General features: G+C 40.0%; 1 protein-coding gene across 4 annotated transcripts in view; it reads right to left on the bottom strand.

The window, feature by feature from the left end:
- Positions 1–25,174, bottom strand: part of ARHGAP18 (Rho GTPase activating protein 18) — a 133,993-nt gene that overhangs the window by 52,980 nt on the left and 55,839 nt on the right. For all 4 annotated transcript variants that reach the window (XR_009521926.1, XR_009521927.1, XM_060029979.1 and 1 more), the window contains exons 2-3: positions 5,348–5,544; positions 1,701–1,939 (exon numbers count right to left, since the gene is read on the bottom strand). Coding sequence is in view for 2 of the 4 variants with exons in the window: in XM_060029979.1 (XP_059885962.1) it covers positions 1,701–1,939; positions 5,348–5,544 (436 nt within the window). In the remaining 2 variants the exon portion in view is untranslated. The remainder of the gene's footprint in view (positions 1–1,700; positions 1,940–5,347; positions 5,545–25,174) is intronic.

The following is a 25,174-nucleotide window of genomic DNA, read 5'->3' as shown; positions in this document are numbered from 1 at the left end:
TTGAAGCATTGAGTAGCAACATCCTCTTAGAGACTGGCAGGAATCCCACAGTACATGGTTTGCTTAGGCTCAGCTCTCTGCGCCCCCCCCCCCTTTTGTTTCCTCTTAACTCCCTCAGGGAGAGCTCTTTAATTGGGAAGGAAATGTCATAATACTATATTTCCTTACTATTCATTTTCCTACAGCTAGAAACCAAGTCCAGTCCTTCAACCCCAGTGGATGTCCCAAATAACGACTGGGTGGTATGCAAGCACGTAACTGCCTCACAGCAGCCAGAGACCTACCTAGAGCAATCCAGTCACCCCAAAACTCCTATAAAATGGACTGGATTTGATCTACAGTTGACCATGCAAATAGAGCAGGAAGCTGCAGCTACAAAGGATTTCTTGGAAGAATGAAATGTCTACAAAAAGCAAAAAACCTCTATATGACAGAAAGATACCTTAAATATAAGTCCATTTAGTCCCTCATCCTTTAAAGATTTTTGTTACCCTTTATTTATAGTGTAAATACATCTCATGTATTTACTGAGGCGACTAATATCAGAATCACATATGTAAACCCAAATGCCGCAGGATGCACAGTGGTTAGAAGCACTTATTTAGAGTCTGACAAATCTGGGTTTACTATCTACGGGACCACTGAGCAAGTGACTTAAAGTCTATGAGCCTGTAGAACGGAAACGATGATACCTCACTCACAGGACAGCTCTAAGGATGAAACGGGATATCGCATGGAAAGTAGTTGTGACAGTAGGTGTTCAGTAGTGGCAGCAGCAAATATAACTGCTATTATGATCACTGCAATCATCGTTCAACATCCGTTCTGTTTGTTCTCACTCCAATCATCCAACTGGGTCTTCTAGACCAGAGCTATTCCAACTTCATCAGAGAACAGTCCAGAGTATAGATCAACTTTGACCCTAAGAACATCATTAAGTTCAGCTGACCTTTTTTTCCTCTTTGTAGCAAGACTTTCTTGTTGAAGGAGCAGATGATATTAATTTACATTTTGTGCAAGCTCTTGAGGTCCTCCTGGACAAGCCACTAGCAGCCCACCAACTGGCTGTACTGAGCCACACTGTTCTATGCCATACAGATCTCCTACTTGTACCAGGCCTCCCCTGACAGCCATCAGCCCCAGAGTCTCTACCAGACTCCAACAGCTTCCACTAATAAATTCATCGTCTTAGCAAATATCTACTCAAATCTTCTATGTGCTAGGCACCGTGCTACGTGCTAGATGCAAAGGGGAAGTTATTTCATGTTCAGGGTTCCTGTTTTATAATTCAGCTACAACTAGCTCCTTCACGTTCCACTTCCATTCATCCCCACATGAGTCTAGAAAAAAAGCAAATTTTCCTAAAAGAGTTAACGTAGAAGGAAGAATCCTCTACCTCTGACTTTTCTGTAAGTAACAATTAGCTGTCACATTGCCTAGGAGGTTGGGGCCATTCCTAACGCTCCAAGGACACCTAACACAGGGACTGTCACAGAGAAATGTAACTTGTTTCATTTTCTGCCCCATCAGTATAACTTCTAGAAGGACAGGGGTCAAGTCCCTCCTGATCATGGAGAGCACGGAGCTTTAGCGCCTTGCATATACATGCCCATTAAGTTTTTAATGATCTGAATTAAACTGGATGGGTTCAATTGATTCTAAGCAATTATTCCTTTGCTTTATCAAAAAAGAAAACCTACCTCCCTTTCTTTTGACCCTCTCTGTTGAGCAAATATGTCTCTGACGTCAGGAACCTGGTACTGTTTGTTTTTTTTCCTCAAGGTCTGGGAGACAGTCTCTACTCGTTTCTGAACAGCTGCCGCCTGCGTCCGGGTCAGTGTTGATAAAAACACCATGCTTTCTTGGTTATCTCCAGCAGCCTCTCCAAAGAGATTGGACAAACCGGCCTCCTTAAGCCACTCTTCTTCCAGTTCTCCCTCTAAGACAATAGAGAAGAATGGTATTTAAGTCACAAAATATGAGAACGTTTACATTTTTTTAAGCTGTTTAAAAACCCTTACTGAAACTCTTATATCACAACCAAACCGCAGTGCTAAGAATCATCATCTGAAACTTGGACAACTGCCATAAACTCCAGGCATAAAGATATCAAATTTTAGATCCATTTCATATACACTCAATTAAAAGTTTTAAATGACTTCACATGTGATTAACCTCTATAACTTCCGTGCAGATTAACCAGGGGAAGATAATACTGTTCCCTTTCCAGAGATGAGCAAGCCATGAAAAGATAACTTACTTCCATCGAGTTACAGAAGGAAGTCGATGCTGGGGATGGCCATTAAAGCCCTGTTTCTTGGCTTAAATTCAGCACTACCCGAGTCCAACCCTAACTGATGGAAAGGCTTGTTTTCTCTGCTCGCTGTAGCTGACAGGGAGTGTGGAAAAGAAGTAAAGAGCATCTGGACATCAGGAACTAATCAATTTCAAATTAATTTTTTTAACCCCCCAGGTCAGCCCATCAAAGTCATGTTTTTCACAAATTTTTTTTTTAAAGCACACTATTTTCAGCAAAAAGACCAAAATAGCTTATTATAGGAAACCAATTAAACAACTGAATCCATTCAAAACACTGAAACGAAGTAAACAGTAAAGCAAATGTTGTATACGATCTATTGACGATTCGGGTCTTCCCTAGCAGTCCAGTGGTTAAGACTCTGTGCTCCCACTGCAGGAGCACGGGTTCAATCCCTGATCAGGGAACTAAGATCCCATATGCCAGGAGGCGTGGCCAAAAAAAAAGGAAGATCTGTTGATGATTAACAGAAAAACTGAATGATAACTAGAATAGATTCACTCCAAGCTCCATGTTTATAGAGGAAATTGAAAGATCAAGGACTTGAGACACAAAAGACCTGTGTCCTTACCCCATTTCTGCACCTTGATGGCCATGTCACTTTGGCCGGGTCACTTAGCCTCAAGCTGACTCTGTTTTCTCATCTGTAAACTAAACCACAGCTGCCCTGGGTGCCTCATAACCACATGTGACAATGTCACATGGGAAGAACTTTGCAGAGCTCTATTATAGTCCATATCACATGATGGAGCCCTGACTGGTGTGCCCATCTATCCCTCTCTACTATCTAAACTCCATGAGGGCAGAAATAAAGTATTAATAACCTTGGCTTCAAGAAACATAAGGCAGTGCCAGGCATTCTGCATGCCAGACAACAAAAACTGTTTACTGACATAAAAAGTCAGCCGTGATTATTAATGCTGTTAAGGCAGAACTCGGTATACGTGTATCAAACCAAACGGCCAGAAAAAAGCTGATATTGCCATGATAAGGGAAGTAAACAAGATTACAGTATAGAGCCACTTGTTCCATTAAAAAGTAGAGGTAAAATTCAAACAATTTCAAGTCAAAAAGAAGGCATGGGTGTATAGAAACAGTCCCAATTCTTCTTGATAATCACAACACTATGAATCCATTTTAGCCTTGGAGAATTATGAAATAGCTAAGGACACATGGCTATGCAACAGGCTCGAGTGCGGCTTTCTGCAGAATGTTTTCTCCTTACTCAGCAGGCCGCTGGTATGCTGCTGCCATCTTGAAACATTGAGACAGAAATGTTGGGAGACACTACTACCACAAAAAGCTCAACTGGATTGGTAAAGTGAGAAAGAATGAGAGTAAAATGAAAGAGAACCCAAATAGAAGAATGAGTTGGTTATAATTTTCTTTTACAAATCAGTGTTAAATTAAGGAAAATCTCTAACTTTTCTTTTTCAAGTATTATCGGTTGCTTTTTTTCAACAAATGGTATAGCAAAGGAGAAAAGCCTATTTATGTATTGATAGATTTCAGTATTAAACAACTTGATGCTAAGTCATTTAGCATTATTAAGAAGTCTTCTGTTGAGAGCGTCCCTGGTGGCATAGTGGTTAAGAATCTGCCTGCCAATGCAGGGGACCCGGGTTCGAGCCCTGGTCTGGGAAGATCCCACATGCCGCGGAGTAACAAAGACCGTGCGCCACAACTACTGAGCCTGCGCTCTAGAGCCCGCGAGCCACAACTACTGAAGCCCGCGCACCTAGAGCCCGTGCTCCGCAACAAGAGAAGCCACCGCAGTGAGAAGCCCACGCACCACAACGAAGAACAGTCCCCACTCCTGCAACCAGAGAAAGCCCGCACACAGCAACAAAGACCCAACACAGTCAAAAATAAATAAATTTATATATATAAAAAAAAGTCTTCTGTTGAAAAACAGGTCACTACTAGCAGTGGGTCCCAAGGTACTAACTGTGGCTCTTACTTTCTTGGCATTTGTATCAATTTATACACCAAAGACTGACTTACAAACTTATAGCTGGCACAAGGCATAGAAAGAATGCTAATATAACAGATGCCAGAGTTAGGCATCAGAAACCTAGTGTCTAATTTAATAGATTAGCAAAAAAAAAAGAAAACATGAAATTTAAGGGGAAAAAAAAGTGAAGTTTTACATGCTTCTTCCAGAATATCAAATACAGTAGTGGAGACTGTGGGAAATGCGGCTAGAAAGAGACTTGAGTGAAATTATGAACCAAATACAAGAAGTAAATGTGGAGGCTAAGAATGCTAATACCATCTTCCTGTCCAAATCTGTACCCTGAGCTTAGCTGGCTAAACTGTGGCACTGCTGCCAATCTGGAGGATGATACTTTGAAAGATAAGATGACCAGTACTGGGACAGGTCTGCAAATCACCAACAACGATGGATTTATGTGAATCTTTCCTTCTAGAAAAAGTTGCTTGGCTAGTAACAAGACAACTATCCTCAATCATTTGAAAGGCTATCATGCAAAAAATAAAACAGACTTGTTCTGATCTTCCAGAAGGCAGATCTACAATAAGTGAGTAAAAGGTAGTATAGAGCAAATCATAAATCAATAAAATAAAGAACACCGAAACAGCTCAAGCTGACAGAAAAGCAGCATCTATACTCATATCATCAGCATCTATACTCACTAGAGGCCAAATGGCCATGTGGCTAGGATATCAAAGAAGGAATTTAAATAAAGCTTAGATGATTTCAAAATTCTAGTCTAACTCTAAGAGTCTATGATACAGCAAGCTTAGCCAACAAGATTCTAGCCACATCCAAAACTAAGCGAATTTACTTATGCCACTTATATGTGTCAGCTGCATCTATAAATCTGCCACAATTAAGTCATTTTCAAGTTGAAAGGCAGCTACCATTTATCTTTTTCTGGTTTTCCTAGCTTTAATATTTTTTTTCCTCCTCTTCCTTTCCATGTATTCATTTCCCATCTATACATATTAAAAAAGAGAGAGAGAGAAAAAGAAAAAAAGAGAAAAAAGTTTTGTTAATTTCATTATTACCATCAGGCTCTTTGACAACCACCACCTCTTGATCTTCTTGTCTGTTCTCGCTGGATTTCTTGATATTTTCTAGCTCGGTCCAATAATCTTCCATAGATAGTTCATCCAAAGAATCCTGGGAACTTGATCGATCAAATGGAGGTCTTTCTATAACTTTGGTGATTTCCTGGTTCATGGTATACTGGCCATATCTGCGACTATAAATTCAAAAGAAAACACGGTTCATCTTAGTACATGAGGAAGTAGTACAATTTCTAAAATATCACAGTACTGAGCTGGAGAATTTGGAAACTCAAGTTCTCCTAAACAAAACCAAAGAAATGTGTATTTTGAAACTGTTTATCTTGAGAGGCTACTGATTATAATACGCTTGTAGAATGAACAGTTTTATCCTCTATGGAAAAGCATGGCAAAGAACAAACAGCAATGGGATAAATATTCTTCCATTTCCATTTCACTTAAATTATTTTAAGGCTTCTTTAAACCTGAAAATTTGTTCTTAGAAAGCAACAGGTTAAATCTTGATTAGAGGTTAATTAAATTGGGATTGAATTTTACACAGTATTTCATATTTATCATTGATACCTAAAAATCAAACTCAATCACCCCTCACATAGCAAATATCCACAATCAATGAATGAGGCACCATTTGAATTTTAAGTTTGTTTTTTGGAACCAAAACATCAATAGAAGGATGGTATATTAAGTTTGCTGTTACACTCTATTTTAGAAAGCAACTTTTAATATTTACACTTATAAATGTACCCATTACTTACATATATTTTAAAACATGGTAAAAAATGTATTTATTGGCAATTCTGAATAAGTAGTTAGGAATTACCTTGTAAACATTTGGTTAAATATAATCTATGAAGAAAAGGATAAGTGAATAAACTTTTTAATGACTTCAACTGTATTTTTTTTCTTTGTAAGTCATATCCTACCTACTACTAACATTGAATTAAAGTGCCTAATAATAAAAAAAACCCATATAGAATAGAAATATTAAATTGCTTCATTATTGTTTATATTGAGATAGGGAAAAGCCTTATTACTTGAAGAAGGAAATTTTTCAGCTATGGTTTTTCCCCTTTATATTCAATAATTTTTCAGAAATACAATTTGAGTGGAGACAATAACTGGTGAATGAGTGTTTTGTTACTCTAATATCAAATTGCTTTTTTATCTCCCAAGAAGACATTAGGAAGTAATACTCTGCTAGACTGGTTTTACTTACTGCACATAGAGAAAATAAAAAGAAATGCAACAAAACAAAATTCTTTAATAGTGTGTGAACATTTTCACATTTAAACTGGCCTTTCCCATAGTTATTTAAAATAGTAGGATTTAATACAGCATAAGGAAGAAGGTCACTAAACTCTGGTCGAATCTACCCAGCAGTTTAATTCTAACTGACTTAGTAAAAGTCAAAGAACTTAATTTCCTATTGTTGCAAATAAATGCAATATAACTGACTACTTAACTGTAATGCGCTAATCAGCCAGTTTTATCCCTTTAAAGATGGTTCTCTCTGCCTTGATTACATACTTTATTAATGCTGGTGGCATCAATGATGGAACAATCCCTATAATCTCACCCCAGCAGCAATCCTGGCCTGGTGATGGGTGGGCGTTAGAATGAGGGCCAACAGCAGGAAGTCTAGACATGTTTGTGTGAATCTCTTTCCTCTAGCCTCCATTGTCCATTGTTTGCCGCCCCCATCCCTTAATTCAAAGGACACTTCCTCCCTCCCTGCCCCAACTCCTGTTTACATCCTTGTATCCCACCCTGTGGCCATGATACCACCTGGTGTTCTCAGTTTAGGGTTTACACTCCTGATTCTTAAGTTACAGTGTGAACGAGAAAGCTCTCTTTTCTCTTAAAAATGAAAAGTACATTACATTTTTCATTTCTGTGATCACCAGCTCAACTGCTCTCTGGTTCATACTCCTTAATCCTGCTTTATCAGGATAGCTAAAGCTAATTTACAGTGTTTGCCGGATTCATTTTTGGTTTATTTCATGTCAAATATATAGACGCCCTTCCTTGCTTTTGTTTTACCTCTCATTATAATGTAAGATTGTCTACTTTATTGCTATTTTCGACAACCCTTAGCCCCACGGGAGATCATGATGAGAACTGAGGAATGTGTGAAGTATAATGACTAATGCCAAATAATTTGGTTTATCTGCTCACAGGAAAGTGGTGCTGTTGAACGAAAAGTACATTAAGCCTTTCACTCCTGAAGGAATGTGTTTATTCTGGCAAGAATTTTCCAGTAAATTTCCATTAAGATAAGAGCATGTGCAGAAAAATGCAAGGGCATTGAGCAACAGCGTTGTTATGTAAATATACCTTCTATAGCAAGCCCTGCTTTCAAAACACGCATAAAGCGAAAATCTAATCGCTTAGTGCTGATGAATCAACTCAATATTTTGACTTTAATAAGATTCAAAAGCTGAACAGGTTTGTTGTAACAACCTGAAGACACTGAGTCATGAAAAGGAGGATTTTTTTTTTCCTTTTTTTGGATCACTGGCAAATGCTGCAAGAAAACAATTTTTTTAAATATTAGGGGATGGAGTGTAGGTAGGAGGCAACCGTCCAGTGACAGTCCCCTCCTTAGTCAGCTGCCGAATAGTTTATATTTTCTCTAAAAATGTGACTGAACCTTCTTTATTCACAGTTTACATCAATAAACATGTCATGACACTGCTTTTCTTCTTAGAATAGTCTCACTTGTGTACTCCAGACAGGCCACGGCTAAAAGTCTGGCCCTTCTTAAAACTGTCCTGGTAAGAGGCCAGTTAACTAGTTTCCTCTCTTCTGTTTTTAGGAGTATTGTTTTACGACACCATGTTCATTCTGCAAATTGGACTCAAAAACATAAAAGCAACATCTGCTAGACATAATGAAGTATGCAGCAGCAATATTCTGTATTTCCAAAAGATCCCAGGCAACACATGGTGCTCAAATCAGAGAAACACACGCTTTGCCCCACAGGCAACTACTAATTACCTCCGCCTGACTTACCAGCAAATGATGGTTCTCTGTTCGCTTTTCCTCACTCCCCATCCAGCATCCCATGTGCTAAACATCCATGACCACTCTTCCAAAACTCCCCCATTTCTCACCTTTTACAACTATAACTACAGAACTAGACACTGTCCTCTAAGAGAAGATGCTTCCTAGTCCACTGTACAAGTCTTGCTCTAATACATCACAGTATTATCACTCGGGCTTTTTTCCCATGGGCACTATAGCATCACCAGCAAATACTCAACTTTACAGACTCCCCATGGGCCTTCATGGTGTGTTATCTTGCTGACATGTCCTCGTGCTATGTTGATAAAAACTGGAGTTTTGTTTCCTTATATTTTCCCCAGGTATATTTTATCCCATTTTTCTGTAATATTTTTTCCACCTGGCCAGTGAATTTCAAATGTACTGATATCATCAGGGTGTTAGTGATACCTGTTATTTTTTTTTGTCACAGAGGACCTTAAAGTGATCTGACACAAGCTGTCCTCCACAAGGAGTTAAGAGTTTGCCATGCACCATGCTGTGGTCCACTAGAAGAAAATTTCTTGATTCGTCCTAGCACCAATGCAGTCAGTGAAACAACAGGAAAACACATGGGACTAGGATTCATAAGTACCAAATGGTTCCAGCTCAACTTTTTTTCATGATCCTTGGAAAATCACTTCTCTGATTCTAACATTTTCCTATCTATAAAATGGAAAGAATGCCAACAGCCTTCACTGCTTTGTCTGTTGTGAGTTATCAAATAAGAATTCCTATTAAAGTGTCTCAGAGGTAACCAAGAAGGCGGCACTCAAGTTAGCATCATTGCTAACATTTGTGTAACTGCTAACTACAGATAACTGCCACTCCCATAGTTTAATAAGGTCACCTTTGCCCTCTTCTAAGGTTCAGAGAAATTACTTATCCTCTAGGGACAGTCATTCTTAAACCTTTGGTCTCAGACCTCCTCTACACACTTAAAAATTTTCAAGGGCTTGCTTCCAGAGTGTTTTTGAGATAGATATATCCACTGATATGGACACTATTAGATATTAAAACCAAAAAAAATGTAAACACTCATTAATTTAAGAATAAGAAGAATAAATATCTTAAATAACATTTGGGGCAGGGGGGAAGCCCTATGTTTTCCAAACCAAGACAAAAAAATAGTGAGATAAGTAGCATTGTTTTACATTTTTGAAACTGTCTTTAATGTCTGGCTTAATAGAAAACATCTGGATTCTCACATCTGCCTCTGCATTTACTCTTCTGAGATATTGTAAGTCATGTAGTTTCTGGGAAACTCTACTGTATTCTCAGGAGAGAATGAGAATGAAAAAGGCCAGTAACATCTCAGTGTTATTATGAAAATAGTTCTGATCTCCCAGACCCCTGAAAGGGTCTCAAGAGCCTCAGGTGTTCCACAACCACACTTTGAAAACACTGCTCCAGGATTTCTCAAAAACACCAAATGGATCTGAAAAAGCACTTTTCAATTCTGTGGGCAACACTCCAGAAAGCCTTACTGAAAGAAACAGACATGCTTTCCTAATGACCTTTGACCTACTTCTTTGTTTATTTTAGTTTAGTTTTACAGCCTTTCATCAAGACTGGGACTCATTCCAATGATATATCCATATTTAATTCATACTACAATGACAAAGAATAAAAGCATTATTTAAAAACCCCTACCTTCCCAATGTCTTCCATCATTTGCTTTTTTTTTTTTATAAATTTATTTATTTTATTTATTTATTTTTGGCTGTGTTGGGTCTTCGTTGCTGCGTGCGGGCTTTCCCTAGTTGCAGCGAGAGGGGGCTACTCTTCCTTGCGGTGCGCGGGCTTCCCACTGCAGTGGCTTCTCTTGTTGCAGAGCACGGGCTCTCGGTGCCCAGGCTTCAGTAGTTGTGGCATGTGGGCTCAATAGTTGTGGCGCACGGGTTTAGTTGCTCTGCAGCATGTGGGATCTTCCCAGACCAGGGCTCGAACCTGTGTCTCCTGCGTTGGCAGGCAGATTCTTAAGCACTGCACCACCAGGGAAGTCCCCCATCATTTGCTTTCATCCGCCATGTACAATGGGCAGAAATCCTGTCTAAGCTTCCCCTTTTGCCCGGTGTATTTGAAAATATGTATTTTCTTTAATGCTCCTTTGTCATAGATCTGTACCTCTTCCTACAATTATCTCAAGGCATTTATTTGGAACTAGGACATTTCTCTGAACTCATATTTAACAATCTGATCCAATCTCTACTTTTTGTACCCTGCCCCATCAAGAATCATATTGCTACACTTATATTCAGTCTGTCTCCTGGTCCTGCTCCTTCCAGGGCATTTCTGTGGCCCCAAGTCTGCTTTCGTGAAGTCCTTTGATGCTAGGACTTGGTTTTGTTTATTTGTTTTCTTTCCTTACAAGATCCTTACACGTACACTCTCATGCTCCTTATTCTACTTTTACTTCCAACACGGGAAAAGAAGTGACTGGGTTGAGAGATATAAGAGAATAAGGTTATTTTTGTTTTGTTTTTTTGTTCTGTTTTTAATGTGCCAAAAAAAAGTTCTTATTGAGATCATTACTTATCAAACCATAATGACCAAGTATATTTTAGATAAAGCCATATTTATTGAAGTGTAAATTTTAGAATGGTATTAGACCTCAGGGATTTAAACCTATCCCATCATTTTCTAGATGAGGTAATGAGGCGCCAGGGTAAGTCTTCTTCAAAATCTCAGCAAAGTGATGGTTGAACCAAGATTAGTGTTCTCATTTCTTTTTCGGTATATTATACCAAATAGACTAGAAAGGGCAGAATTTACTTTTTTCACGTCTGATGCTCCAGTCTTTGTGAGTTTATATTGCACACAGCAAAACCAAGAGTGATCTTGTTCACACAGTCTATAATTAACATTTTAAAATGACCACTACACTTATCTAGAGAAAAATACATTTAACAGTCAAATCATACCTCTTTAAAATGCATGAGAATTCTTTTCCAATGCATTTTATAAAGAGTGGTTTGTGCCACGCTGGGGCACAACTTCAAATATACCCATTTTTTAAAAAGCTTTGTTTTGAAGATGTTTAAAATTTTTTTAATGTTTTAAAAATTCACTCTGTCTCTCCAGCTACATTATCTCTAGGCTGGGGGTAAAAAAAGTGTTTCTGATGTGTAGATCTTTCTCTTTTGTCAGTGATATTAAAGAAGTAATCACTGCCATCGTGAGATGGTGAAGCTATTGATACTCGTAATGGCCTGTCCATAAGCCTACACTGAATTTGAATGACTATGAAGAGCTGCGGCCTATGAATGACCCAAGTCATTTTTCCCTGGGAAGTGAATGCCTACTATTGTTTAGCTGAAAGCAGTAATTATTAGAAGTGGCTCTGACACCAGAAAGAAAGAACACTGACAGTGCCTTAAGGCAGTAAGAAGTTGATTGGAAAGCAATCCCACACTCTCCCCACTCCCAGGCAGCCTCCGGAGCCCAGGGAAAGGATTCCTCACATCTTCGACCTGACCCAATTTCTATTATTTTTAAAATATATTAGTTAGTTTTCACATTTCAAGTAAACTTACTTTTACCCTTTGCATATTTTACCCCTTTCATGTGGGGGAAGGATAAAACTTACCCATTATTTCTTTCAGCTTTCTTTTTCTTTAAAAATAAACGTCACTTAACATACGTCTAGCACATTGCTGTAGTCTTCACAGAGCGTCCGCCCAATTTTGACACACAGCAAAACAATGAGCAAATGAACTGATGATGCTCTATTTACTTAACTTTGCCTAAGTAAAGCTGAAAAGAGAAGCCCATTAGTGTCGCTGCTGAGAGACAGCTATGAAAACTTGGCTTTCTCACTTTTACAGAAAACTATGGTAGAACCAATTCATATGTGAACATCACTAAAAGAATAGGGGAGGGAACACTCTTGCACTGTTGGTGGGAATGTAAATTGATACAGCCACTATGGAGAACAGCATGGAGGTTCCTTAAAAAACTACAAATAGAACTACCATAAGACCCAGCAATCCCACTACTGGGCATATACCCTGAGAAAACCATAATTCAAAAAGAGCCATGTACCAAAATGTTCATTGCAGCTCTATTTACAATAGCCAGGACATGAAAGCAACCTAAGTGTCCATCAACAGATGAATGGATTAAGAAGATGTGGCACATATATACAATGGAATATTACTCAGCCATAAAAAGAAACGAAATTGAGTTATTTGTAGTGAGGTGGATGGACCTAGAGTCTGTCATACAGAGTGAAGTCAGAAAGAGAAAAACAAATACCGTATGCTAACACATATATATGGAATTTAAGAAAAAAAAATGTCATGAAGAGCCTAGGGGTAAGACAGGAATAAAGACACAGACCTACTAGAGAATGGACTTGAGGATATAGGTAGGGGGAAGGGTAAGCTGTGACAAAGCGAGAGAGAGGCATGGACATATATACACTACGAAACGTAAGGTAGATAGCTAGTGGGAAGCAGCCGCATAGCACAGGGAGATCAGCTAGGTGGTTTGTGACCACCTAGGGGGTGGGATAGGGAGGGTGGGAGGGAGGGAGATGCAAGAGGGAAGCGATATGGGAACATATGTATACGTATAACTGACTCACTTTGTTATAAAGCAGGAACTAACACACCATTGTAAAGCAATTATACTCCATTAAAGATGTTAAAAAAGAAAAAAGAATAGGGGTATAGGCAGCAGCGACTACCACCAAGTCTAGTAGAAAGAAAGGAGAAAAGGCACAAGACAGAAGGGCATGTGGGAGAGTCATAAGGCAGCCCAAGCAAATTGGAAAAACTCCCTTCCCTTTTAAGTATAGACGTAGGGTATGTAAAGGGGAAGTTATGGGCTAACACCAGCCACCAGACATCAGTCTTTCTTATTTTCGAGCTTTGGTTCTGGGTAGAAGTGAGATCCTCTTTGTTTTGAGCTCCCCCAATCTCTCTCAGGAGGCAGTTTTTCCTCCTCCATTGGCATCAAGACTCAACAACAAGTAGCCAAATGGTAGCCAGGGATCTGAATGTCTAAGTCATTTTCCAAGACGAGGGTAAAGAGATCAGCAGTGGGACTTGACATGAAATATCAAGACCTTGGAAGACTGGTTCAAAGCATATCGAACTGAGTTTGCATATGCACTCCACTCAATTCTCCATCACCAGGACTTGTATCTACCTGACACTTGGATGTACCTGACACAGCTCTTCTCCAGAACTCTCTCCTTTCCTTGTTCTGGTTAGTTTCAAGCCATCTGGAGATTCAACACCAGCAGCCACTTTGCATTCGGAGCATAGGCTCTCCAGCTGGATCTGTTTTCCAGCTGTCATTACTCAATTTCATATCTTGGTGTCTTTCTCCATGGGGGTTGGAATAAAGAAAGACATATCCACGCTCCTTCAGTCTCCCCACAATCCTGACCACATCCTGCACTGATACTCATGCTTGTATCTCTACCGCTCCACTGTATGTTCCTTGCTGCAAGGATCTGCGGAGTTTTTTGCTTGTTTGTTTGGGGGGTTTTGTTTGTTTTTTCATCTGGGTATCCCTGGGTTTAGCCATCCATTTGCCATAGCAGATGCTTGGGAACTGTTCAATTATTAATTACTGATTTATGGCTGCTTCTGAAACAGCATCATCCTTTTAATTTCTAAGGTGTTTCTCATTTAATTGCACAAAACTACAAAGGAATGAAACAAGGACATGAAAAGTAGACAGTAAAGAAATCAGTCATCAGGAAACCCTAAAAGGTAATTAATAGGTAATTGTTCTATGCCTCTGTAACTCTTGGGTGTTTAATTTGAAAGCAGCCTTCCTAATGAGGGAATAAAAACATAACAAAAGAAAGGGCCAATTTCATATCATACTGTACCTAATATTAAGTCACAAACAAGCGCTGGCATACATTTTGTTAAGCCCACCACATTCCCTGGTTTCATCCTGTCAACTTAATCTCTAAAATAAATTTTAAAATATTTGTTGAATGCCTGGTGTATGTTGGGCACCTTATCAGAGATGTCTGTTCAACCAACCTACTCAAGCCTTTATCTTGAAATAGATTATAAATGACACTGAAACTAGGCATGCGTGGAATTTTCCAGTGCCTCACTGAGCCAGCGGCCCAGACAGCTCTCCAGCATGGGCCTCTGGGTCATGACCTGTGCTTTAGCATCGTCTCAAGCCCTGCTGTGGTTCACCATTCCTTCCTCAGAAAGAATTTCCTTTCCTCTCTGTCACTACCCACTCACCTCCAGCTCACCCTCCACCCAAACAACCATTTGCATAGATTCAGCTCAACAATTTGAGGTTACCTCCACAGTCCATCCTGCGATCCCTCCTTCTGCCCGTGACTGTTTGTCACAGTCCTCCTGGATTTGTCTGCAGCTCACTCACTGGTCCAAAATTGAGGCTGTTCTTTCCCGAGATGGAGTCTAGCTTTCTCACCACAATCGTCTAATGCCTGGTTCTTGTTTCACAACAGTCATGAGGCTTCAAAGGTAGCTATCAGCACCCCAAATTGTCATCAACCTTTTATCCTTTTTTTCTTTTTTTTTGCTTTTGACAAATCAAATTTTTGTCTTTTTGGTTTCAGGGCTGTGCTTTTTTCTTTCTGAGGAATCCATCGAGTTCTCAACACATTTTCAGAGGTGAAATGAAGAAAGGGATTCACTAATGAAGACCAAAAGTCTTCCCCATCTTCTCTAATATGCTTGAACTCGTCATTCACAAAGTCCCCATCATGCCTTCTATTAGCTTAGAATCTCAGCATTACAGTTCACCAATATGCCTTAAAAATACATTAATACAAATAGATAAATTTTCATCAATGTGCAACTCTCTCACATACAAGACATAACAATATACTTCAGGATCTGGGATCCAGGATAGATGTTTAACTGTTGGCCAGGAATCTCATTCTGGGCGCTGACTGACTAAATATTGACAAATTACAGTTTTCTGATATCCCCCTCCAATTCATAAAGTAGGTTGCTATTGATTCATAATACCTACCACCATATAGGTACTAACAAAATATATGTCGATAAGACACAAAACTATGAACATTAATATTTTTTAAATTTAATATTGGAATAGTGTTGAATAAAATATTGGTTTTACTTATTTCTATGGGCCAACCTCTTGCCCTTCTGTAAGACTTTATATACATAGTAACATCGATTTTCCTATGCCAATAAAAACGTGGACACAAGGCAAAGTTGGATTTAAAAAAAAAACCTTTGATAATAACTGAAGCTAAATGCATGGGCATATACTTTGGAAAAGATGCGGGCATTATTATTAAACTCTTTTTGGTTCTTTGTGATTATTTGTTACAATAAGGTAGAGAAATCATCTATCTCAGTGGGGCTACAGGGGCATGAAACCAAGCTTCCACCAGACAGCATAAGGAACGCTATGGACAAACACTGGAAAAAAATGTTAAAAGTGAAAGGATGTCTGTGTTTATGTTACACAATGAAAAGGGAGAGGATACACACTTCTACATCATTTCAAAGTAATGCTGGTGAGTAGTAATAGCAGAACAATTTAAAACAGCAGCAACAGTGTGGCAAATACCTGGGTAGGAAAAAAGAAAGCTACTTCACTTAGGCTGCAAAGTGTAATTTTATGGATAGCTCCAAGTGACCTTCAAAGGCTATAATGCTCCACCGATAAGTACCGAAGGCCAGGAAGTATTTTTATAAGCCAGGTCCTAAAAGTCAGCTCTACTGAGGAGATGGAGGGGGGTGGTGAAGAAATAATTTCCGGCTTTTCAAATAATTTAGCCAAGCTTAGAAACAATCCATCTGTAACATTTTCCACTAAATGTCTTCAGGAGTCAGTTACAAAGTAGACGATGTGAATATTACAGGATAAATTTTCCTTTGTAAATGAGATTATCTGAGACCTCTTTTTTCTTAGTATGCTTTAGAATCTGAGCTGACCCAACACAAGTCAGATATGAACGTAAGTAGCCTAAAAGAGACATGAAATATAAAATAAAACATGGGAAACTAAAGGCAATTTCCAATGGTAAAGTACTGCCTGGGGGTGGGGGCTTTAACCTTAACTTTTGAAGGAAAAACAAAACAAAACAAAAATCCCACAAAAACGAGTGTTTTCACTCAAAGCCACCAAGCTCTGTTTGGAGGACAGGAACAGGTCTCAGAGGGCAGAGAGACCTAAGGTGACCATGAGGGATGGGCAAGGGCTTTATGGGAAGGAATTATGGGAACATACAGGCAATGAGGGGAGGAAATGCAGAAGGGAAAGAAAACATATTAATAAGAAAATATAACTAATGCTATTCCTTAGCATTACCACATCATCTGGCATAGTTACGGGCACACTGAGCTCTGGTAAATGCCACCCACAGGACATCAAATTCTGGGAGGATTAAATCCTCCAAACTGGAAGTTTCTGAACCTGTTCCAGTTGAATTCCTACCTTGGTCCTCTTAGGAAGCTCCTCCGTCTCCAGCTTATCACCGAGCTTATGCTCGCCTACTACTGACCTGTTACTTACATGGGGCAGCAATGTTAGCACTTAGCCAAAAGCAATATGGCATCCAGTTCCAAAATGCCATTCCATGTGGGAATTTGAAACAAGCTAAGAAGTCCACAAGAAGCCAGTGTCCCCTGAGAGTTCCCTCCCTAGCCACGACCCAAGCTGTTGGCTCTCTATAAAAAGCTGACGCTAAATCAAGGTCCAGCTCAAGGACGTCCACCTCCAGTTTTCCACTGCCAGCCCTCTTGCTCTCTACTGCTATCCCCACTGCTCTGCACGGATTCTCCTTTCTGCCCAGTCCCAACAAAGAAACAATCCAGACAGAGTGATATCTAATTCTTTCCCAAAGGTCACCTGCTGAGTTGCCTTCCTGACTCGCACATTCTGAACTGGCCAAGGCTCCCAGGAACTCACATCCCAGCCAAGTGTGTTACCCATGCCCTTCCTTGCCAGGAAAGAAGAGGTGGAAGAAAGAGGTGTTGTCTCAGGAAGCTAACACTGCAGAAGAGATTAGCCATTGGGCCACTGACTAGAGAACAGAGCCTCTTGAAACCAGAACAGAATCTGAGTAAATACTACAAGGAGGAGATGAAAAGACTAAGAGGATGTAGTGCCCCTAAGGCAGAAGGTGGTAGTTGTGCAGGGCACCAAGGGCATGGTAGCCAGGCAGGATGATGGGATCAAAGATGAACTTCCTTTATTTGCTATACAGCAGAAACTAACACAACATTGTAAAGCAATTATACTCCAATAAAGATGTTTTTTAAAAATAAAATAAAATAAAATAATAAAATTTTTTTTTAAAAAAGATGAACTTCCTTTACTATCTTGTCAGGGTAAGCTGTCGGAAAGACCTAGGTTGTCAGATACTCCACAGTAAAGATCCAAGACTTAGAACTTTTTCTTGCTCTTTGTTTTTCTTTTTCAACTCAGGTGTTTGAGGGCCAACTCTTAAGGGTTCCCACCTCATAAAGGACTTTAGCTTTGCTGAAGCTGGTTCTATAAAGTAAAATATGCAGCTTTTACTAGAAATATTGTGAAACTCTAAGCATATGCCAACCAATCTAATACAGGAATATAAATTTCTTAATCCAATAGCTTTGTGAACAGAAAGTTTCACTGAACAACAATACCTACATTTAATCCTCAGTCTTCATTATGATATTGGGCAGAATTTCCTACTTAAATTTTATTTTTTAAAAAATCATTGTGGTTATAGTTTAACAATGAAATTAACCTACATAATGAAGTATATTTTCCATTTCAAGTAATGAAGTGGACACTGGAAAAAACAGTGGAATTGGGATGAAGTCAACACTTCAGTGTTTTGGTGGAATGATGCCACAGAGCTTAGGTTCTTGCTTGATAATAATAAACAGGTAACCAAGTTGTGATTCATACATTCATTCAACAAATACTGGCTCCTCATTCACTGCAAGGTACTATACATGCTGGTATCCAAAGCAGCACAGGGCCTCAACTCTGATCCCTGAGAGTTTACATGGTATGAGAAGAGATAAAACACGTAGGAAAACAACAAGCTAGGGCAGCACGGGCTCCATGCAAATGACTGGTGCAGACAGCAGATCCTGTAGTGCTCACTCCAGTTAGACACAGGCAGACACAGTTGCCAGAAAGTGTACAAAATGTTTGTAACACAGTAAGAGGAGGTAAGAAGGGAGACTCCAGGCTCTTGCTATACCTCATTCTAATTTTATAAAGCTCTCCCCAGAGCCAACAATGTCTTCCTGTTATTTGATTCAACTTTACTTCCCTCTAATTTAAGCCCATTTCCTCTGAGCAAAGAAGGAATTAACCAGTGTCCTCTTTATATTAACCCCTTTGCTGGGAATAGTTTTAAGTCGGTCCTTTACCATATCTTGAATTGGCCAATGAATAACATTCATTTACTTTTTCCTCCTATATTTTGAAAAGCAGTGTCTTAGAAATATACTCTATAGTACACATTCTTAATGGCATCTGAATCATAATACAGGTAACTGCGTATCACCTTTGTTCTGAAATTTTCCCTTTGGGCTTTTTCCAATTGGTTCTTGCTCTGCAAGTGAAACCTCCAAGGGGAAGGTGATTTTAGAAGCAAGTGCCTGTTTGGGCTGCGGTGGGTGCCCCTTGGCACAGATACCAAAGTTAGAAACCTAATCATAAATGTTTCTTCTTCCTCACTGAGGACTTAAACACTGTTGCTTTACGTGTGAATTGCTTCCCATGGATGCTTCTGCTTTCTTTTTTAAAAAGCCTTTGCTAATGATCTGCATTAATATTATGCTAATAAAAGCAAGGGGATGCTAACTAATTCAGTCTCTTCAGTAGTGACTAAAGATCAGAAAAAGAGAGGTAATTTGCATATTTTCATGAACGGAGTGAACTGGTATTTAAATACTCGCCACCATTTCTGAAGAAAAATAATAATACATGTTGGGCCAGCCTGGGCAGAAGTAATTCCTCCAGTGGAAGCATCTCGAACCCAAGTATTTCAAGAGACGTTTGGCTTCTAAGCATGAATCTCAGATGACAAGGATGAGCATTCAAACACAGGGCAACCTTCTGCATCATAAATACATTTCAGTTCCTCTCTGCAGAAGGAATTCACTTACTGTTGAAGCCATTCACTTCCATTTCTGAGTGCTTATTCCTCAAAAAGCTTCCAAGTGTTGTGGGAACAATGATTAAAAGAGGATCTTTCCATCTGTGCTGCATTAGGCTGCAAGACAGTCCCTCCTGCAGAAACAGCTTTTGCATAATTCATTGCACCATTTTAAACGCTAATCAGTGAATTACAAGAAGCTATGGAATGAGTACAGAGGGAAGAGAGACTGACATTTACCGGCTACCTCCTAAGTGGTCACCTAATCCTCACTTTGGGCTACCGCTCCATGAAATCATGGTATATATGCCCTCACTTTATCTCCAACAGGTTCCTACCCTCCACGACAGGTGCTATCATCACTGTTTGGCCATACTAATGTCCCAGGAATGAGTATTTCTTAGGCTATTATCTCAGGGTAGCATAGAAAAGAAGATTCTACTGGAAGATGGAAGAAGTTGGCCTATCTCCAGCCCTACTGTTCACTGTGTAAGCATCACATAAAATTCACCCTATAACAAGAAGAAGAATACCTCAAGTCTCTTCCAATTCTAAAAATTACATAATTTTAATCTATTCATCTGTTCACACTGATTTTTCATGTATAATGTCTTAATTTAGCCAGCCGCTTTGCCTTGGAGTTGCCTTTTGTTTGTTTGTTTGTTTTTGGCCACACCTTGCGGGATCTCGGTTTGCTGACCAGGGATTGAACCCGAGTGAAAGTGCCAAACCCTAACCATTGGACCACCAGGGAACTCCCAGAGGTGCATTTTTTTTAAAGAAAGAGAAACTAAGGTGATGGAAAGGGCCTGTCTGGGCTCCCCACTTACCCCTCCCCTCAACCTTAGACACTTTGATAAATACGTTATTTGGAGATCCACTTAAGAAGGTACTGCAAGAGGATTCTATGGCTACAGAAAATTAGAAAAACAAGTGCTTTAGGCATCTCAAAAAAAAAAACTTTTATGGAATCCTTAAGCTTTAAACACTGAAAAATTAATTAAGCAGGAGGTTTTTATGATGGTAAGGGATGTGATTTTGAACCAGCAGAAGTACTGAGAAACTATGCAGGCAGTAGGGTTAAAGACGTGGATTACAAATTTTATAATAAACTTTCTCATTTCCCATTTCTTATTACTCCATAGGTCATGGTAAATAAATAAATAAACATTCTGAGTTTTTATTGATTTGTGACATTAACATAGGTGAGATATGGTAAAGTTCCTGAGGTTTAGTTTAGTAGCTCAGTAAGAATCAAAAGAATCATCTCAAAAGACACTACAACTTGGAAAACTGAACTCAGTGGTAGTAGTTTCATAAAAATGATTTTATTTTTAAATCAGTAACTCATAATTGAAAACTTAACCATAAATATTAAATACTTGACAGAATGTTAAAAAGCACAATTGATAGGGAAGGTGGGAGGGAGACGCAAGAGGGAGGAGATATGGGGATATATGTATAGCTGATTCACTTTGTTATAAAGCAGAAACTAACACACCATTGTAAAGCAATTATACTCCAATAAAGATGTTTAAAAAAAATAAAAAGCACAATCGGGGGGACGGGGTGGCAGGAAACCTTCCTGAGTTGTTTTGAATGTGACAATAGATCGTTATTTTACAACAGTGCTATCTAATTGAAATAAAAGGCAAGCCACAGTGGTAATTTAAATTTTTCTAGTGGCCACATTAAAAAAGAGGCAGGTAAAAATAATTTTAATGGTATACTTTATTTAACCCAATATACCCAAAATATTATCATTGCAACACGTAATCACCATAAAAACTGTTAATGAGGGCTTCCCTGGTGGCGCAGTGGTTGAGAGTCCGCCTGCCTATGCAGGGGACACGGATTCATGCCCTGGTCCGGGAAGATCCCACATGCTGCGGAGCGGCTGGGCCCATGAGCCATGGCTGCTGAGCCTGCGCGTCCAGAGCCTGTGCTCTGCAACGGAAGAGGCCACAGCAGTTAGAGGCCCGCGTACCGCAAAAAAAAAAAAACCGTTAAAGAGATCTTTTGCTTTCTTTTCATTCTACGTCTTCAAAATCCTGTAACTTATGCCTGTATCACAGCTCAGTTTGGACCAACCACGTTTCAAGTGCTCAGTCGCCACAGATGGCTGGTGGCTACTGTACTGACAGCGCAGCTACAGAAGAATGAGGCAGCAGGCAGGTTCTCCTTAAAGAGCCCAATATGTATGAGTGATGTAATTCCCTCCTACTTCCAACATGCAAAATTTCATGTCTGTCTACAGGATATTTGCTTTTTCAGTGACTCAGCAAACATTTAGGGAAAACCTATTTTATTCCACACTATGCTAAACTATGGAATGTAGATGTATTTCAGACAAGGTAGGCCTAGGACTTAGTAGGCAACAAAGACCTGTGCAATGAACTCCAAAACAATATTGCAAGTGGTAACTGCTATGGAAGCAGAGATTAGAAAAGTCACAAGCTCTAAGGAGGAGACTTGGTCAAGACTTCATAGAAGAGTGGTAAGAGCTGGGGCTTGAAGGCTGAGCAGGATTCTGCTAGGTAGAACGTGATGAGAAAGGCATTCAAGGCAGTGGCAACCATATGAGCAAAGATACACAGTGAGCCTGGGGAACTGTGAGTGGATTGATATAGACGGATTATACTGACTTCCAGGGAACTGCAACCAGCTGGGGGCGGGGGGAGATGGTGTTAGGCATTGCAGGGAGCCAAACTGTGCTGGACCTTGCCTGTCATATTGAAACACTTGGAATGCGACAGGGGAAGGTTTCTAAACAAGCAAATGTCACTCCAAATTAGTGTTTCAGAAACATACTTTTAAGAAGAATAAATAGTAAGACAGCCTGGAGCTGTGATGCTCTGGAGTGAGGGGATTCCAGAGAGATGAGAAGAATCTGAATCCAGAGGGCATTGACAGAAACAGAAGTGAAAGGACAAATTTAAGAAGCTTTTCTCCAGTAGACTCAAATGACCTTGGTGACCAGTCAGATAAAGAGGATGGAGGACACAGAAGAAACCAAGATGATGCCACAGTTTGTTCTTGGATGGATACGTGACAATCATTAACTGAGAGAGGGAATATAGAACACAGAGCAGGTTGGACAGAGAATGTGATGAGTTCAGTTTGGACCTGCTAAATTTGAAATATGTTAGAGACCCTTGGGTGACACTGTATACCTAGAGCTCACACCCACCTTATACTAGATTCATCTGTCTTTACCTCTGTGCCTTAATTAATGACCCTTTGGGTATAAAGTGTGTTCCTGGGACTAGCAGCAGTGGCATCAAGCTTGTGGGAAAGGCAGAATCTCAGACCCTATCCCAGGCCTGCTGAATCCCAGTGCGCGTTTTACCAAGATTCCCAGGTGACCCTTTTGCACATTCAAATTAGAAAAGAACTGCTGAAAGTATTTAAAAATCTAGATTAGTAGCTCATGAAAGGTACTGACTGAAGGTAGGATAATTTTAGAAGTCATCAGCATAGAGATGAGAGTTAAAGACTATGAGAGCTTACTCTCAGAAAACAAAGAACTTTAAACAGGATATCTTGCTAAGTACATTAAATAAAAACCGAACCTTCAAGAAGAAGAGGAAGAAGAGAAAAAGGAAACAAAACCTTTAAAAACAACGAAAGATCCACAATGGTGAATCCACAGTAAAGCTATAAAGAACTTCTATTTATGATTCAGATAAATTCGCACTGACGTGCCTTAATATTCAGGGATGCTGAAAAACAAATTTGACGTGAGTGGAAGCAGAATTCACTGGAAACTTCGGGGCCACTGCTTGCTGGGGCAGAGGTAACCAGAACCTGGGACAGAAGCAGAAGGTCTGGATTCTAGGCTGGCCTCATACCAGGCAGGGCATCTCCCCTCTACTTGCCACGGTCTCCTCAGCTGTGTAATGAGGGGGCTTGAGAGTAAGACACTCTCTTCCAAGGAGGTTTCCAGCTGTGGCTAAGTAGGAAGGTGAGATTCATTTGTTGCTTCCAAGCACTCCCTGGCAACAGGATGAGCAATGCTCTGTTCCCCACCCTCCGCCCATCCCAACTGCCTCATCCCACCAGCTCACCCAGCAAACAAGTTTCCTGAAGTTTTGTTCAGAATCCAACAGCTGTCTAGAGCTGATTTCAAGTCCACCACGTGGTCTGCTGCGTCCTCTGTTTCCCAGGCGACGCTGACGTCGCTGCCTGGTGTTGCCACATACAGGACCAGCATACCCAGGCCCGCAACCAGGAGAGTCCCTCTCAAACCCAGTGCAGGCTGCTGCTCCCTGAGGCGGAAGACCCTCTGAAGGCTTCCTGCTAGATGCCAAACGATTCAAAACCAGGGTGCGTAACTACCATTCCACGTAAAAGCCTTACAATATATATATTTGTCTCATCTGGCTTTACCTCAGGTCACAGAAGCAAAGCCCGGAATAACAAGCTGTGCTTTTACGTGGCGGACTGTGCACATGAATACAAACGTGGCAGAAGATGAAAGTGCAGCAGATGAGGACAGGATGCTCGTTCAGTAGCCAGGGCAGCCCGATATGAAGGACCTTCAGGGCACGATGCCTGCTTCTTGGCTCCTTGGAACAAATACTCAGTGCAAACCCGCACTCTCCTTTTGAAGTAGAGGCAATTTGTCTATTGTCATCTTCCTGCCTTAATTACGCTCCAGCATGGATCTGGAGAGGTGTACTTGTTCTTCCAGTGCAGAGGCCCTTCACATTAGCACGTGAAAGCTACTAAAACATCTTCTCCTGTAATCAACTCATCCCTTCACGGCAAAGTTGCATCAGATGATCTCCTTTGAGATGGACACCAAAACCACACGTGCAAGCCTTCTTTCCGTTTCACTGTGCGAGGGGTCACAGGCACATCTACCCAGCCACACATCCAAAAGTTAACTCTTTTGTTAACATCAGGACCTACACCCATCTCATACAAGATTCATTCATCTTTACCTCTGTGCCTTAATCAATTGGTACCAATCCAATACCGAGAGCTCATACCCACACTGCCCTCATATCAAGGTTCAAATAACCTTGCCAACTTTTAATTCCAACACATCTCAGTTTCTACCAAGAAATTTAAAAGCCCTATATCTGCTGGGAAAAGGGGGAAATTCTTATACTTTATTTCAAATGTAAATGTGAATTAAATTTGATTTTTACTATCTACACCATACAGTTGCTCCATGGTAAGAATAAAAGGAGCATTTGATAATTTGCCAGAACAATGATCACAACAGCAAGACTATGAGGTAGTCACCACTATTATTCCCATTTTAAGGATGAGGAAACTGAGGCTTAGAGAAACTGCAACCTAGGCCATGTAGCTCCAGAACCCATGCTCTACATGGTAGAAGCATTTGAAACCTGTCCTCAGGAACATTAATTCAAGTTATGATGGAGTTTAGAGCTGAAATGACCCTACAGATCACCAAGTCATATCATTCTCAATCTGTTTGAGCTTCACAGCTGGCAAGTGAGAGGAACCACAGCAATCCCCTGCTATTATCAGTGTGCTTAAAGACATAAGTGATATATACAAACCATCCAATCCCTGTCTCTCTTGTCTCTCTTCTCTCTGACAACACTGGTTTTTGTTGCGGTTGTTGTTTTTTGTTTGTTTTAGAGACAAAGATAAAGAACTGGGTTTAAGTCCTGCATGAGATCTTCTGAATTCTTTCT

Source organism: Delphinus delphis, chromosome 14 (assembly GCF_949987515.2).
Source record: "Delphinus delphis chromosome 14, mDelDel1.2, whole genome shotgun sequence".
NCBI classification, from domain to species: Eukaryota; Metazoa; Chordata; class Mammalia; order Artiodactyla; family Delphinidae; genus Delphinus; species Delphinus delphis.
Note: the sequence above shows the minus strand (reverse complement) of the source record. Positions and strands in the feature narration are given on the sequence as shown.